This window comes from Schistocerca americana, chromosome 2 (genome assembly GCF_021461395.2).
Source record: "Schistocerca americana isolate TAMUIC-IGC-003095 chromosome 2, iqSchAmer2.1, whole genome shotgun sequence".
Taxonomy (NCBI): domain Eukaryota; kingdom Metazoa; phylum Arthropoda; class Insecta; order Orthoptera; family Acrididae; genus Schistocerca; species Schistocerca americana.
The window spans coordinates 1052256641-1052275129 of record NC_060120.1 but is presented as its reverse complement, the minus strand read 5'-3'; the positions used below and the strand labels follow the sequence as shown (position 1 = coordinate 1052275129).

At 39.0% G+C, this 18489-nt stretch overlaps 1 protein-coding gene across 1 annotated transcript in view; it reads left to right on the top strand.

Moving 5' to 3' along the window:
* Positions 1-18489, top strand: part of LOC124596466 (E3 ubiquitin-protein ligase UBR5) — a 354797-nt gene that overhangs the window by 57189 nt on the left and 279119 nt on the right. Inside the window, exon 7 of the mRNA XM_047135607.1 lies at positions 11571-11839. Coding sequence (XP_046991563.1) covers positions 11571-11839 — 269 coding nt within the window. The remainder of the gene's footprint in view (positions 1-11570; positions 11840-18489) is intronic.

Sequence of the window (18489 nt, the reverse complement as noted above, 5' to 3'; positions counted from 1 at the left end):
TTTGAAGGAAAAAAATACTTGTTTCTTACTTAGTCCTTCATTTCAACAAATGCTAAATTCAGTAACATTAGAGACTATAAAGGTAAGATTTTTTCCTAGCTAGCCTGAATTGATATGGACTATGCCACTATTACCTTTGTTTTGGGTCATGCTCTCTGAGCACAGTAATCTTGTTTTTTTTCTCATTTCCTTTTTTACGAATAAATTAAATTATTGGTTTTCAATGAGGTTTCCACATTACAGATGCCAATCTTCACCTTATTCTTCAGCTGTTAGCAACAATAGGTTCAGTAGCTGGTATCTTGCGAGGCTTTGTTGCTATCTGTGTGCCTTTCCATCCTGGACCTTGGGTTTTGGTCCTCACAACCAGTAATAACTTTCTTCCATCATGATTGCGTTCTTGGGGAGATCATGTGTGCTGTGGTATCCCATTGACTTCAGATTTTTTAAAATTTTATTTGACAGCCTTAACATGGAGAACTGACACTGTTTATATCCGCTCCTGACACAGAACAGACAGTGCTGAGGATAGCAGTTTTAGTTTGTCTCAGGTGTCTTTATTTCTGCTGTTCACCAATACTGAGATACACACCTTGATCTGCCACAGGTGTCAGTGCTCTTGGTTCGGTAGCAGCAATATAAAGTAAACAGTATTTTATATTAAAATTAACAATGTAAAGTAAAGGTAGGTGGCTACTTAGCCTAAAGATGACATGTTAAGTTGCAGACAGGTACAACTAAGACACTAACACATCAGCTTTTGGCCACTGCCTTTGACAGAAAAAGAATTGCACACACATTCAGTCACACAAGCAAGCACAACTCGGGCACATATGACATCCATCTCCAATAACTTGGACTAGAGTGCAGCTCTCATGTAGAACGTAAGCAGCAATCTGGAGGGGCTGCGGAAAGGAAAGGGACAACGGTATGCTGTCTGGCGGAGTGTGCAGGGACTAGGTTGCTGACAGGTGAAGCGTCAATAGGTTGGGAGGTGAGGTGAGGTGGGTTGGGGAGAAATACTCTGCACATCCACCTTCTGAATGCTCGCTCAAAATCCACAAACCCAACAGTCCTGTATGCCCCATTGTGGCTGGTTATTCTGTTCCTGCTGAAAGAATTCTGGTTCCATTGACCAACACCTCTAACCAATTGCCCCTGATCTAGCCTCTCACATCATAGATACTGACCACTTCCTTCATACTGACCACCTCCTTCGTACTGACCACTTCCTTCACGGACTCCCCACCATTCCCACCCCTGTACCTCCTGGATCCCTACTACTCACTGTTGACATCAGCTCCCTATACATCAACATCCCTGTGCCCACCTACCACCTCATTCCTCATACAATTTACTAACTTTATCGTAACTCACAACTATTTCTCCTTTGAAGGGAAAGTATACGAAGAAATCTGCAGTACAGCTATGGACTCCCACATGCCACCTTCCTATGCCAATCTGTTTGTGGGCCATCTAGAGGAGACCTTCCAAGCTTCCCAAAACACCAAACCCTTAGTCTATTTCAGGTCTATTGATGATACCTTCATGTTACAACCTCAGCACCTTCCCTCCCATCTGGCTCATCTGGTTCTCCTCAACCTAGTGTGCTATCTTCCTGGATGCTGACCATCCTCCTCTGTGATGACTCCATCCACACTTCTGTCCACATTAAACTCACTATCTGTCAACAGTATGTGTACTTCGACAGCTGTCATCCCTTCCACACAATAAAGTCCCTCCCATACAGCCTGACCACCCAGGGCAGTGGATCCGCAGTGACAAGAACACCCATGCCCAGTATGCTAAGTGTCTCACCAAGACCTCCACAGACAGACACTACACCCCAGACCTAGACTGCGAACAGATCTCTTGTGCTGTTTCTCATCACACCCCAGATCCTCCCACCACATCCCAGAACCATCCCACAAAGAATTGCCACCTTCATCACCCAGTTCCATCCCGAACTGTAACAATTGAACCATATCCTTTGCCAGGGCTTTTATTACCTATCATCATGCCATGTAATTATGGGCATCCTACCCCTCAGAAAGTGGTGTTCCATTCGCCACAAGACCTGCCCAATCCAACCACTTAGCACTTGCTATTCCAGTCCTGTCACAGGCTTATCCTACCCCATCAGAGCCTGGGCCAACTGTGAAAGCAGCCATGTCATATACTAGTTCTCCTGCAATCATTGCACAGCTTTTTTTGTTGGTGTGGCTACCAACAACCTGTCCCAGTTTACCAATGTCTCTTCTTTTCTTGTTTCTTGATCCCGGCTTCTTGAAATCTCTTGTGAAGTCACGATAAAAGTTTGGTAGTGGCGTGGGACAATCTGTTGTGGGTGAATTCATTTCCAACTAATAATCTGCCCAGTTAATGTGAAATAATGATGTGTGATAGAAGTGTTCAGATAAACCTTATTACACTCCCACAAGTTTTTAATAATTCCACCTGGTACAGTTTATCCTAGAATTGGAAGCTGATTGCTCTGTTTTAATGAAGTGATTCCCATTCAGTTGTATTGGCATTTATTACTGGTTGTGAGGTGAACTGCTGCTTGGCAGTGTTCATGAATACTCAAAATCTACTGGCAATTAATGTTCATTTATCAATAAGAATAGTGTTTGTCAGTGAAAGGCAATACCAATGAAGTTACACAGCAGTTGGTAATTTAACTTTTGAAGCCACTGGTTTATTGGCATTTCTGGAAAAGAACACTTATATTCTCATTTGATCAGCAAATTCCGTGTAACTGTTTGTATGTGTAATGGGACTTATTACATCGCAAATTGTTCTGATGAATGAAATTATTTGCATTACCGTATTGCTAAGCAACGTGATCAGCAAGGTGATATGTGTCCTAATTAAAACAGGACCTCGATATTTTGAATACATTTTCGGTTGTTTTTATCAAAAATCAGTATTTGTCTTGAAAAGTAATCTCAAGCTTCGTGCATTAAGTCCAAGCATGTTTGCAATTATTATGCGTGACTTAATGGAAACCTCAATCACGCGCTAGCATGTAACGCGTTTCAAATTGAGCATGCAGGTTTCAATTTTCCCTGATGGGCTAAACGTCTTTTTGTAATAACTTGATGTGTGTATCTCATGTAAAGTCTAAATGAAACTGGATTTGTCTCTATTCGACTCAAAATCACTAAATGAAATTCACCGCACAGGTCAGTAAACTGTACATGCGCACTTTCAGCACTCTTAAGTGGTAACTCGTCTAAAAGCCGCACACTAATTCACACTTTTTACATGCATACAAAAATCAAAACACCTTTATATTAAACAGATAAATTATGGCATGCAGTTATTAATCAAACATTTCCTATTCTAAATAAACTTAAAGAACTTGTATTTCATAATCAGTAATATTTTATCCCGTGAAAGAAACAAATAGTCTGCTAGAACCGATTCAGGTTACTGTCAACTCGTGTCTGGACGATGACGTCACGAATTGGTACTTGCTTGGAATGATCGAAATACCTGTACTGAAAAATACTATCAGTTGAGTAATTTACGGACTTCTATGACAAATTTGGTACCCCTTGTATCGCTACACTTCCCCCCAATCTGTAATGTTGTGATAAGATCGAAGACGTTTTGCAGGATTCACTGGAGCGTGCTAGGGTTGTGTACTGTGCTGTTGTACCTTAGTTCAGCCATCCCAAGATTCATACCACAAGTTGTAACATACACTTACATACATCTTCGTAATTTACAAGCCCACCAGGAAGATAAGGAATACCTTAAGCCTGCCAAGGACGCTCGCAAACCATTGGAAAAAGCGGGAGTGTATAGGATCCTATGCAGCTGTGGTGATGTTTATGTGGGTACCACTAAAAGAACTGTTTCTAAACGTTCGGAAGAGCACAAGGGAAATTGTAGAAGAGGAGAAACAGAACAATCAGCTGTTGGGGAGCATGCTTTCCAGCCAGGGAACCACAATTTTCGTTTCGAGGAGACGCAAGTACTAGCGGCCACAAGCGGATATTACGAAAGGCTCTACAGGGAGGCAATCGAAATCGCTAAACACCCAAATAATTTCAACCAAAAGGAGGAGGGCGTGAAATTAAACGGCATATGGATGCCAGTGTTAAAGATGTGTACCACCCCTCCACTACTGGGTGATGGCAACGGCGATCAACGGCGACGGACAACGGCCAATTGCACCGACGTTTTCAAAACACGTGACGTCACGCCGTGGTGCTGGAGCGCGCGGACACGGAATTCAGCGGCAGTCAGTAGCGAACCAGTGGGTATGTTGGACCTTCTGTCGACCTACGGATCCCCTTGAAGATGTCTCCCGCAGTCGCAGTTGGAGACAAAACGTTGGGAATTGAGACAAAATTCGTCAACCGACCACGGCATAACAGCCCGGATAATTATAATGGACATGATATTTCCGGCTGTGAAAGTCTACATTTTAGTAATACACTTTATATCAAATTTTACATGAGTAATTGTAAATGGGGGTCTAGCAGAAATGGCCCATTTAAATGAGTCCTCAAAAGTCAGTGAATTTGTTCGAATTTCACTTTTGGACATGATGCACTTCACACACACACACATTGCAGCCAGTTCCGATAGAAAATGGATAGAACTGCGACCTCCATCAAGCCGTATATGCAGCTATAGTCGGCTCTGTCATCTTCTTCTTTCTTGCTTTTCAAATGAGCCAAGTACAATGTTTGGTTGGATGACATATCAGCTGGTAATATCATCTCTGCTTCTCCACAGTGTGTCTTGTGAGTGTGTATGGAGCGAGTGTCATCACCTGATATTGTTTTGTCAACAGAGAAACAAAGTAAATGCATAATTCTGGACCGCTCAATTCTTCCAGTTGTTTGGCGAATGTGTTTCATAATTTGTTCAATAAAGATTATTTCCTTGAAATTTGGATTACAGCATTTGTTGTCTGTTTTAAGGCTTGAAGTTGCTTACTACAGGTTGGCAGTACTCTCGCAGATGTGTGTATCGTGATATACCGCTGTGTTTAAAAGGTTTCATTCGTCAACTGTCAAGTGCTGGTTTATTGTTATAGAAAGTGTGCTACAGATTTGCTTGTGCATTTTTCCCTTATTGTGCAAGATTTGCATCTTGATCATAAATACTTTGAGTATTGTTCACCTGTGCTTGTTTTGGTGCTATTTCTTCCTAGCCAAGTGTTCTATATTCGGGTGTAGCAATATTGGGCTAACTTGGCTTTGCATTTTAAAGATCCAAAGTGTCCCCACACTGTGTGTGTATAACACAGTAAAGATTCCAGATGCTCCTTTGGAATGCATACTTTCATGCTTCGGTATGAGTTTTTCTTTGAAATAATATATTAGATTGTAAAGTATATAGACTACCAGAATGATTTGTAGCTCTTTGGCTGATTACATCTTGAATACCGTATTTACTCGAATCTAAGCCGCACTCGAATCTAAGCCCCACCTGAAAAATGAGACCCGAAATAAAGGGAAAAAAAAAATTTCTCGAATCTAAGCCGCACCTGAAATTTGAGACTCGAAATTCAAGGGGAGAGAAAAGTTTTAGGCCACACCTCCAAATCGAAACAAAGTTGGTCCATTGTAATATGAGACACAATTTAGTTCGAATGAATGACGATACAGCTACAGTAGTTTGGTTCGAGTCGTAAGCTTAGTACTTAAGCTTTACCAGGTAGCCATTGCTATGCATCAGGCGCTCCGTTCGTATTTATAAGCGTACCCTTCCTTTTTCACGTGCTTCGTCTGGTTTGAATCAATTGCTTATTTTGCTTTGATCTGATAAGTGCCGTTTTCTTTGTAATAGGTGTTTACATCACTCTAAGCTGAAAATGCATTACTGTTCTGTGTCATGCATTGTTTGTCGCATTCTGATAGTGCGTGTTTACGGCCTGTCGCCGCTCACGGCATGGCTTGCTTTTGTGCACGCTAAAGCCGCTTACAATTAAGAAAAAAAAAAAGAGAGGAATCGTCTCATTACCGAAACAATGGCAAGAGACTGCTATTTGTTGTTACTTACACTGCTGCTTTCTTTGATAATGATCAACAAGAACCAAATAATAGACCGCGTATGGTAGAACATGTTCTGAATGAGAGTTAGGTGAAAATTTTTCTCCGTTTGAAAATCTTTGCGGCTGCTTCTTTAGTACATCAAATTCTACACAGAAATTAGAGTAATCTTAGATTTAAAAATCTAGTCAGTTGTCGTGCTTCATTTCTGACTGTATCACTACTAGGCAAAAGAATAATACAAATATAAACATGACACGATACGTATATTCTTCCGCGTTTGCTGTTGTCTCACTCTAGTTTCGTAGTTTATTAGGCAGACAGGATTTAAATGAGATAGCAGCAAACACGAAAGAATACATGGCAAAATGTTTATATTCGTATTATTCTTATGGTGAAGAGAATACTGCATGTGATTAACATTTCATCAGGTTCCTATTAGCAACCATCACTTCTCACAGGTAGGAAAAAATTCAGAACGTAGAGTTGGCCATATTGACAAACATCCCAAACAGTCTTTCCAGTCGGATTTTCGTAGTACATTGAATTTCTGCAACATCTGAAGATGAACAATACGGAGTTTGTATTTACTTCGTTGGATAATGTACGAAAATGTAGTGGTCGAAACTCGGAGTGGAGAAAAAGCGCTCGTTTACCACCTTTTTTTTTTTTTTTTTAAATTTATTTACTGACGCAGAGGTTTTGGCGCCAGTATTTATCTTTGTACCTGCAAAGCATGCCTGTGTAGCGCTACATGTATTCGATGGCAGAAGTTAGTGGCGGCACCTACCAACATTTTTCAGAACTTCCGCTTGCTTTGCACTCAATTCTAAGCCGCAGGCGGTTTTTTGGATTACAAAAACAGGAAAAAAAGTGCGGCTTAGATTCGAGTAAATACAGTAGGTTTCCAATAGGGATCTTGTTCTTGCAACTGCAACATATTGTGACACAACTTTGAAATTTGTTTCTCACAAAATGCAATAGAAAGATTCATTATTTTGAAATCTAAAATCTGTTCCTCAAATTTTTCATTATCCTGTCTTCTAGGCAAACAAGATGGAGCATCAGCTACAACGTTGTATTTCCCTTTTATATATTGCAATGAAATGTTATATTCTTGATGATGTAACAAGGCCCATCTGGTTAACATTGAATGAAACATTCTTCTCATTAAAATATAAGGCAAAGCTTTATGGTCACGAAATGTGGTTATTCTTTTTCCATATACAAAATGTCTAAACTTCTTAAGGCCCTTACCACAGCTAGTGCCTCTAACTCAGTGGTACCGTATGCCCTTTCACATTTAGAGAGTGTTCTGCTTGCGAATACTATAATCTTAATGGTATTCATATCTTGTGGATTGTCCATTTGGAAAAGCAAAGCGCCTAGACCTGTTTAGGAACCAACAGTGGCAGTGTAAAAATCCTGTTCAAGTTTCGGGTGATGTAAAAACTGAGCATTAACTAAAGCGTCTTGGATTTTGCCAAACGCTTGACTACACTTGCATTACCGTATTGCTAAACAACGTGATCAACAAGGTGATATGTGTCCTAATTAAAACAGAACCTAGATATTTTGAATAAATTTTCGGTTTGTTTTTATCAAAAATCAGTATTTGTCTCGAAAAGTAATTTCAAACTTCGTGCATTAAGTCCAAGCACATTTGCAATTATTGTACGCGATTTACTGGAAACCTCAATCACGCGCTAGCGTGTAACATGTTTCAAATCGAGCGTGCAAGTTTCAATTTTCGCTGATAGACTAAACGTCTTTTTGTAATAACATGATGTGTGTATCTCACGTAAAGTCTAAATGAAACTGGATTTGTCTCTATTCGACTCAAAATCACTATATGAAATTCACCGCACAGGTCAGCGAACTGTACATGCGCACTTATAGCACTCTTAAGTGGTAACTCGCCTAAGAGTAAAAGCTGCACATAAATTCACACTTTTTAAATGCATACAAAAATCAAAACACCTTTATATTAAACAGATAAATTATGGCATGCAATTACTAACCAAACATTTCCTGTTCTAAATAAACTTAAAGAACTTGTATTTCATAATTAATAAAATTTTATCCTGTGAAAGAAACTAATAGTCTGCTAAAACGGATTCAGATTACTGTCAACTCGTGTCGGGACGATGATGTCATGAATTGATACTTGCTTGGAATGAACAAAATACCTGTACTGAAAAATACTATCAGTTGAGTAATTTACGGACTTTTATGATAAATTTGGTACCCCATGCATTGCTACACTAGAATGAATGCCCACTGCCGAACCATGATCAAGAACAAAATAGATCACCCTGTGGCACAACATGCAGCTGAACATAATATGACTGATTTCCATGGCTGCTTCACTAGCTGAGCCATCTGGTTCTTCCCCTCCACCACCAGCTTTTCTGAACTGTACAGTTTTAGAGCTATCCTTAAAACACATTCTCTACTCCCAAAATTATCTGGGGGCTCAACCTGTAGTAACACACTGTCCCCACACCCTCCACCTATTGGTTTCCACCCCTTGTAACCTGTAACCTCTCCCCGTTCTTGTTTCCCATCCTCTTTGTGTGCTGCTCTCTGCCAATGCACCTGACCGTCTTTCCTCACCCCTCTCCTTTTTCACTCCCTCTTCCCCCTCCTCACCTCTCTGCTCCACAGCTTCTTCACATTGCACCAATCAGCAGTATAGTCCCTTCACACTCCACCAGACAAATTGTCCCCCCCCCCCCCACCTCCCCCCGCAACTGTTATCCCTTCCTCTTCCCTGGCCCTGGCCCCTCCAGGTTGCTGCTACCATTCTGCTTGACATCTGCATTCTGGTCAGAGCTGCCAGAGATTGTGGTTGTGTGTGTGTGTGTGTGATAGCCTTGCTTGTGTCACTGAATGTGTCAATTATGTCCGCAGATATAAAAAGCTAAACTTCACTTCTTTCAGCATCTGTTTTTTTGATCGATTTTGCTTCAGATTATCCATACTCAAATTGCTCAGGATATTTCGCGTAAGAGAACACAGAAAGTTTAAAAAGCTGGGCTAATTCTGTTTCTTTTAAGAAAATATTACTGGAGGTATTATGTCTCAAAGTTGACAAAAACTCAAGGGGGAACTATTGACATCTGCACTATGGGGTCAAACAAATCACTGTATCTGTGCAAGTATTAAATTGTTCGAAGTAAAAGTTTACCAATATTCGTTGGGAACATGTGTGAATGTTCACACAAGATTTCAGTAAATTCCATGATGGTCATGTGGGAACTTTTTCCGAAATAAGATCAATTGCCATGAATGGCCCAGTATTTAAATTTGTATTTATCAGCAATTTCATAGCAGAATTTTTGCTTTTACTGACATAACTATGTTTTTAGTGGTCTGAAAACAAATTTCAGGATATTTTAGCTTTCGTGTTGTAAATATATTTGTTCCATTATCACAGATTTTAGAAATAATTTTGAGTGACACAAACGTCTGCTGTCATGTAGAAATGAATCAGTATTTTTTGGAAGACTGTCTTCATGAAGACCTGTTATTACAATGGGAACAGAAACTTCATTTTTCTCAAATATCGCCGTGAATCGAGCACTCTAGATTGCCCATGTTAGCAACACCTATACTTTTTTGGTTTTAGCACACAGTACGTCAAAAATATCCTTTTTTTAAAGTATGAATGTTTATTTGTTGATGGATGCATGAATACTTCGTGTTAAATCTTAAAAATATCAAAATTCGAAATGATTTCTCTAACCACATAAATTACTTGTAAAACATTGCTATACTGATGTGAAATGTTATCTTGATTTTAGTGTACTTTATGGCCTGTGCTTAGTGTGTTTAATAATAATAGGATGTGGAACCTGTTAATCTGGTTGAGACTCGAATGTTGTAAGCTATTATTCTTAATTAATAATCTAATTCTACTTGTAACTAACAGTGCTGAGGCCACCGTGAAAGATATCCATATCATCGGCCAAGATATGTGGTTTGAGTGATAGTATCACATTACTTTGTGTACAATATTATGATGATCTTATCACTTAACGGTTGCCAAAAATCTTCGTGCAAGTACTTTTGAAAGACAGCTACACCATTTTTTCTCAACATTACTCAACAAACGTAGAAAGTTCCAGTAAATGTTCTCGGTGCATTAATTCCATGTAAAAGTCTGAGATTTGTAAAACATTCACCATTACCTTAATTATGAAAGCCATTTAATATCAAAGAAGTAACGGAATCACACACATGTAAGTGATAAACGGGTACCCATTGCAACCAGACATTACATTGTTGTTGAAAGATCATCAGCCATGTCTGTTTTTTCATCACTGTTTATTATTATACGGAATGTAGTCCTGTGCAGCTCTCAGTATTATGTGCCCACTACCATGAATAACTGAGTGCTTCGCCTTTATCTCTACTAGAGTTTTCTAATTTCCACAGCCTATTTCATAAATGAGTCTCAGTAGTTTGAAGTATGGTCCAGAACCTGTGTGAACTCATGCTAGACCATTTACTTATTTTTAAGGCTGTATTCAATGACACATTGTGCATAGAAATATAGAATAATCTTTTGTTGTCGATGTTCAGTACAGTGCTAAGAGACCGTTCAAATAGACTGTTCCACTACTGCCACATTAACGTGGAATGTTGTAAACATCTGCAAGAGAAATCTATGACTCTCCTGTACAGTGCACAAATGTTCTGGGAACATGTAATACAAGACTTCTGGAGGAAATAGTAATAGCCAAGTACTTCTCTAATTTGTGATCTTGCAAATATTTATTTGTTGCTCCTTGGGAGCTTATATTGCAAGTACGTGCACCCATGTGACGTTCGTCTGTGGTTTTTGCAAGACCAAATATAATGTACAGTGCAGATAGTTACGCATATTGGGCTCAACAAGAAGAGTGTTCACCGCATTCTTCTGTCCAGGCAGTTCTTTCATAGCAACCATTTACACACACACACACACACACACACACACACACACACACACACACACACACACATACGGTTGTTTTCCCTATCTGTGCTGTTTAAGTAGCTTAAGAAGAAGCAGTGCTTTATTTATTTGAGCTACATGTTAGATTGGCAGTAGAGATCTGTCTCATTTATGTTTCTCGTGTTGATTGAGACTTAACAGCAGATATAAGTTCTGATTTGTTACCTGGATAATGAGTTTGGAACAAAAGGAAATGTGTTAACATCGTTGAGAAGTTCTGTTTTGTCACAAACTGTTTGTAATTAGGAAAAAATTAATTTGATTTTTGAATTCAGCTTCTATTATACAACTAAGGCCACCAGTCAAATTCTTTGTGACAAAACTGTTATTGGGACAAATGACAGCTATTGTTTTGAGCCCTATAATATTTTATTTTGTAATAAGTCAGGTTAAAGCATGCACATTCGTAGAAATAAGCTTCCTTTACATTGATTTTAATTTTTTTAATTATTGTTTTTGTTTGCTTTGCTAATGGCTGTTTGCGAACCACTACTGAAACAAGCCAAAATTTTCTTTGTTATTCATTAATTAGTCAAATGCAAATTTTGTTCCAGAACATGAGTGTGCATCACCCGAAGACTTTAGGATTGGGGCTACTATCAGAACGGGTTACTCACATTTCAAGTGCTGTAATTAGATGTTCTGTTGCAACAGAGAGTGGAAAAGTAGCAACGTGGTTAGACGAATTGTTAGTACATGCAGCTGTACGTCTGGAACATCCTGCTCAAAGCTTCTCAGAATTTTCTGTTGACAGAATAATCTCTCTACATACATGTACTTTGTATACAGTGGCAAGGCTTGAGAGCGGAGCACTCTATTGGTGGTTTGTACTTTTTTGTTCAGTAATATTTTCATTAGTTAAAAATCAGTTTTACGATCATCATTTAATATAGCATGTAGCAATGTAGTTTAAATTTTATCAGTTACATCTTTTGAAGATAACAAAGGTTTTAAAGATCACAAACAAAATTGAGGATCATGTTTAATATCTTTACAAATAGCACTACTTCACAAATGTTAGTCATCAATGTGTACTTTCAAGTAATCCTGTTGGTGCCATATTTAGCAAAAATTAGATTAAAACACGAAAAGTTGCCATCAGGCGAACAAAATAATTGTCTTTTTATATGCAGTATGCACTTGAATGTGCAATTTGTTTATTTTTATTGTGGTTTCTATGTGTAGTATAATTCAGCCTGTCTGATGGAACCAATAGAAGTTGGCTATTACTCACTTCTTTCACTCCCCCCTCCACCCATTGCCAGTTTTACTTAATGTGTATCAGTTCTGTGTACAGTGTCATATTAATGTTGTATTTTCCAGTTTGTAGTAATAAGATTTCAATTTAGACTACATAAATGGAGTGTTATGAATATAATAGAGGGAAACATTCCACGTGGGAAAAATAAATCTAAAAACAAAGATGATGTGACTTACCAAACGAAAGCGCTGGCACGTCGATAGACGCACGAACAAACACAAACATGCACAAAAAATTCTAGTTTTCGCAACCAACAGTTGCTTTGTCAGGAAAGAGGGAAGGAGAGGGAAAGACGAAAGGATGTGGGTTTTGAGGGAGAGGGTAAGGAGTCATTCCAATCCCGGGAGCGGAACGACTTACCTTAGGGGGAAAAAAGGACGGGTATACACTCGCACACACACATATCCGTCCACACACATACAGACACAAGCAGACATATTCAAAGGCAAAGAGTTTGGGCAGAGATGTCAGTCGAGGCGGAAGTGCAGAGGCAAAGATGTTGTTGAATGACAGGTGAGGTATGAGTGGCGGCAACTTGAAATTAGCGGAGATTGAGGCCTGGTGGATAACGGGAAGAGAGGATATATTGAAGAGCAAGTTCTCATCGGCACATCTTGGCGCAGTGTTACACCGTCCGGGTTATCTGGATACTTCCCACTAACACCAACCTATCCGAACTCCGGAGATGGGAACATCGGCACATCTTGGCACAGTGTTACACCGTCCGGGTTATCTGGATACTTCTCACTAACACCAACCTATCCGAACTCCGGAGATGGGAACTTGCTCTTCAATATATCCTCTCTTCCCGTTATCCACCAGGCCTCAATCTCCGCTAATTTCAATTTGCCGCCGCTCATACCTCACCTGTCTTTCAACAACATCTTTGCCTCTGTACTTCCGCCTCGACTGACATCTCTGCCCAAACTCTTTGCCTTTACAAATGTCTGCTTGTGTCTGTGTATGTGCGGATGGATATATGTGTTTGTGTGTGTGTGTGTGTGTGTGTGTGTGTGAGTGTGTGTGTGTGTGTGTGTGTGTGTGTGTGTGTGTATGTGTGAAAGTGTGAAAGTGTATACCTGTCCTTTTCCCCCCCTAAGGTAAGTCTTTCCACTCCTGGGATTGGAATGACTCCTTACCCTCTCCCTTAAAATCCACAACCTTTCGTCCTTCCCTCTCCTTCCCTCTTTCCTGACGAAGCAACCATTGGTTGCGAAAGCTAGAATTTTGTGTGTATGTTTGTGTTTGTTTGTGTGTCTATCGACGTGCCAGCGCTTTCGTTTGGTAAGTCACGTCATCCTTGTTTTTAGATATATAAGTGGAGTGTTACCTCTACATGTCACTTCGTCTATAGGAACACCAGAAACATGTTTTATATGCCACTTTCTCTGCAAGACGAGTGTATTTTGGGGGCAGACACCGCTTACATATGCTTTAAGCCCACAGTGTGTCAAGTACAAATTTACATTACGCATATAGCACAGTATCTTCAGAATCTCACAATTATTAACAGTTAGTTAAAATGTAAGCAAATACTTCTTATTGCTGATAAGACTGTTTCACATGGGTAAAATCTGCTGCACTGGCTGGTGGTGCTGTCTTATTTTATTGATATTTTTACTTGTTAGCTCTCTGGCAAGATAAAACACTTGAATCATTAATATTAATGGGTCAGTGATACTCACATGAGGAAAGAGGGGAAGGAAGGGGGTGGGGTTAAAGTGTAATTAAAGTTTGTCCTTGCACTTTGTTAATTGTAAAACTGTGGGCGGATTTGATTGGAAATTGCAGTCTTCTCAATGGGAATGGCAGTTCAGAAGAGATCAGTGGTGTTCTGGGGACAAATAGTGTGTTTCTGTGTTACTTTCCAGTTATAAGTTTGGTTTCAATGACGTTATTAGACAGCTGTTTGACGGATCATCCTTTTTCCATTACATAGTTTTGGCGAGTTGAGATTTCCAGATAGTATGGTCGGAGATCAAATTTTAAGTCAAAAGCAGTGTAATGGGATTTTAGAAATTCTGTGGGGAAGTCCACACTTTCTTCAACGTTTACCATTGTGTCGATCGATTTGCATTTTCTCTCTTTATTGGTAATTTTCTTTTGAATATTAATGTTGATATTATGAACAGTATTATTTATAGTTGCTAAAATTGCCCTTTCAAGTAGCCAGCCTGGATTGGTGTAGTTTGAACAATGTTTGAATAAATTTGGTCGATGGGTTTGTTTTCAGCAGTCTCTATATTGCAGAAATCACTGTTGAATTTAACGCGCGTGGTAGTCTGGTCAGTAGGATATGACCTTCGTGTATTTGTAAAAGTTGTCAAGCAAAATGTGCTGTTTTTTAATCTTTTGATAGTTCAGTTCTCACATTATTGTTAATTGCAGTATTTGTATGTGTGGTCAGAGATGTGATTTTTTTAAAGCATGCATTGATCTTGTCTGCTTGTGTCGACGTGGGAATAACTGGAAGTGTTTGTCAAAAATCTCCTGAGAATATGAGCAGAGTTCCTCCCATAACTTCAGAGTTTCCTCACAAGTCTTGTAATGTTCTGTTCATGACTTCGAGTGATTTTTTGTGTGTCATTGTGCATTTTTCCTAGAAGATAATTTGAGCCTGCTTTAGAAGTTCACTCTGTCCAGTTCTTGAGATTTTCTTCGGTTATTATTCAGCAGTAGTTGTAGGGTGGAATGGGCAGTTTATTGTCCTTCCACAACTGTGACTGCAGTACCGGATGATGCCAGTGCAAGTGTTGTTTAGCACAAATTTCCACCAGCAATAGATTTATTAGAAACATTTTCCTGGTGCCACCTTGTGCATCCATTTAATAATTCTGCCAGTGTCATAGTTGATTTGGCCCCTGATAACATTGTAAATTTTCTTTTGATTGTCATTGAGGAGTGGTTTGTTGTGGGCAATGTATTGAAGTAGTTCGTTGATGTAGCTATTTTCTGTTGTATTTTTGAAGTTTACCACACTGATAGCATTCTTTTGTGATGCTTACATCTCAAGTTGTACTAAGACCTGGTTATTTATTGCTGAACTTTCATCGTCTATGCAAATAAGTGTTCAATTGAAAATGTCATCGTTGAATTTGATGGTCAGCTCGGGATGAGCTTGTCAGATTTGGTACAGTACGTCATCACTCATACTCTCTTCGGAGGAGTCCCAGTGCTGTTTTAGATTTGGTGGGTTACATCTGGTTAGAGTTATGACGAATAAGTCTCTTGTTTGTTTAGCTGACACTTTGAGTGAGGCTTCTTGTAGTGTTAATTCCTGGTGGTTGTTCTTTTCCAGTAATGCTAAGCATTGGCACGCTTCTCTGTACGTTTGACGTAGATAACCTTCAACAATCTGGAGATCTGCGGAACATGTTGTACCCCATATTTCGTGTAGCAACATCCGGAGATAGAAACATTTGGAATTGTGTGGATGTATGGTGTATATTTGGCCTAGTGTGCCAGTTTTCATGATTCCTGGATGATATTCTACTGGAATTCCTTGTTTTCTTTGTTCAAAAATTTTTGTTGTTGTGTTTCACATATGGTAGGTAGAAATTTCGACATACAGTAATGGATCCATTTGGCACAGTTGGTAAGAAGTTGTTGACGTCATATTCTTAGGTGGTTCGCTTGCAGTTTTTCTGCCAGTGTCTTTTTCTTGCAGTCTCTTTTGCGAAGTAAACTCTTTCTGTCCATTTTCCAAATGTACTGCTGGATGTTGCGCAATTGGTTCACGTTCATGTATGGGAAAACCGAAAATCTGCCACACCGCTTAGTTAGTTTTTATCTAGCTTCCCATGTGGTACATGAGGATCTCATCATTTCTGTTTTGTTGTTCACTGTCTTTGGCTGTTTGAAATACTGCCATTTCACTGCATTCGTTCACATACTTCCAGACATATTTGATGGATTTGACTGAATTGCACTAGTGTGTGCTTGGAACATTTAGGAAAGTAGTGTGTTATATGGTACTATCCACTGATTATCTGTTTCCAGTTTGTCACTGCCTCGTATTCGTATTTTGCTGTGAAGCCACCATTTTTGGGTGATTGTCTTCTGTATTTTGGATAACCATCAATTACAGTTTGTGTGTCGTCCATGTATGTTTTATATATACTTCTGAATTCAGGTTTAATGACCCGCATTGTCCACGAATCATGTTTTTCACTACTATGTCATAGAGTTCCATATTATCTTGTGGATTGCGAAACAGCTTGGATGATTTTTTCGATATCGTTGTAGCCATACGAGATTGTGAGAGAGATGCAGTCCTCCTTTTTGCCATTTGATTGTGTAAATCCAGCATCTAATGGTTCCAAGATTGTGGTATTTTGTGATGACTTCAGTAAAGCTCATTTGTTTTTGTTGGAAAATGCTGTCTATTATGTTGTGTCCGTGCATGAGGACTCGTCCATATCTTAGCTGTTCTTTGATTTCTGTCTGCGACGAGTTGTACGTGAATTTTATGAAGAGTTCAGATCGTTTATATTTTTGGATGTAGGTCGTCATGGCGTCTTAAGTGTATTCGTGCATGTGCTCCCTATGTATGTTGAGGGTAAGATTACCACTGTTCTAATGTTATCAATGTTTCCGTCATTTATTATTGCGTCTCGAACATGGACATATTCTTCTGTGCGTAGTTTCTTCTGATTCAGTCTTATCTGAAGCATCCATTCCACTTTTGTTTTTGAATACATATCTATGAGGAATTGTCAGAATAAATGGTGAGTGTTGAGGATGTGATTGAATGTTTCATTGTCTCTGATCATATAGCGGTAAGCATAGAACTTCTTGGAAGTGATTTTTTTGCTTGTTTCTACACCTTTTCAGGTTGGATTTGTTTCACATAAAGAAATATCCATCCTCTCTGTGCTGAAATATTAATGGGCATTGGAGGGCACCATATGTACGGTGTGTCTCTGCAATGCATTGTAGTTCTCCTCTTCTTCGTTGTACAGTTATGTCACGACTTGTTTTCATTGTCCCAATTACGATGGCAACTTTGTCTATCTGAGGTGCATTAAATTGCTGTTTCTCCAGGTGTCTTTTGTTGCTCATATTGTATTTTTCACCTAGTTTGTGCTGATCAAAGTGATAGTGAAGGAAGTTGTTTGGGAAGAGGCATTGTTCACTTTTATATTTTGAGAAAAGCGTTTTGATTCTAGAGTTTCCCCAGTCATGTAATGTAAAAATTCCTTTGTAGGTACTTCCAGTGGTGGTAATCAAATTTTTCCATTCATGCAATAGAATTCTGGTGTTTCTGTACTGAATTTTTTCACGTTGCAAAATTGGCAGATGTTACTACTTTTGTTCCTTACACCTTCCACTTGTTATTCACAAGAGAAAATAACTCTCTCAGTGTGAGCATTACTTCGTGGTATGTTGGTAACATAATCTACCAGCTTACCCAAGTTTTCAAAATTCACAATATTTGATTTCAAAGTTGTTAAAACCAATATCCATTTCTGGCTAACGCTATTCTCTAAAGAGGCAGCATTGTTAGAGCTACAAAAATCCTCATATAATTCATTTTCATATACACAATCTAGCCTGACACATGCATGTCATTGAATATTAATTGTTAGACATAGTTTAAAGAGTTTAATCCCACTATCATCAAATTTGTTAACTAAATGAGAATTCAATGAAGTTGTTATCACTCGTAGATTTAAAATTTGAATCAAGAACAATGACTAACAATTTATGAGTACTACTGCCTAAAATATATATTCCTTCTTCTGTTAACTTCTTCAACTGTACAGCTTCATGAGATTCCATAATACTAAGATCAGATTTCTCCAAGTACTTCTCTTTTTGAATGAAAACATTTCCAGTATTCACAAAGAAACTAATATCAGCCTGAACAATTGTATTTACTTCTGTATTTTCGTTGCAAAAATACTTTTTCAAAACTTTAGGACAGTCTGAATCATCTGTGCTTTTAAAGTAGCTTTTTATAGGCTCCCAAATTTTTAAAAGCCTTTCAACAGCAAGTGTGAGAGATAACCATCTAGATGATGTGACTTACCAAACGAAAGTGCTGGCACGTCGATAGACACACAAACAAACACAAACATACACACAAAATTCTAGCTTTCGCAACAAACTGTTGCCTCATCAGGAAAGAGGAAAGGAGAGGGAAAGACGAAAGGATGTGGGTTTTAAGGGAGAGGGTAAGGAGTCATTCCAATCCCGGGAGCGGAAAGACT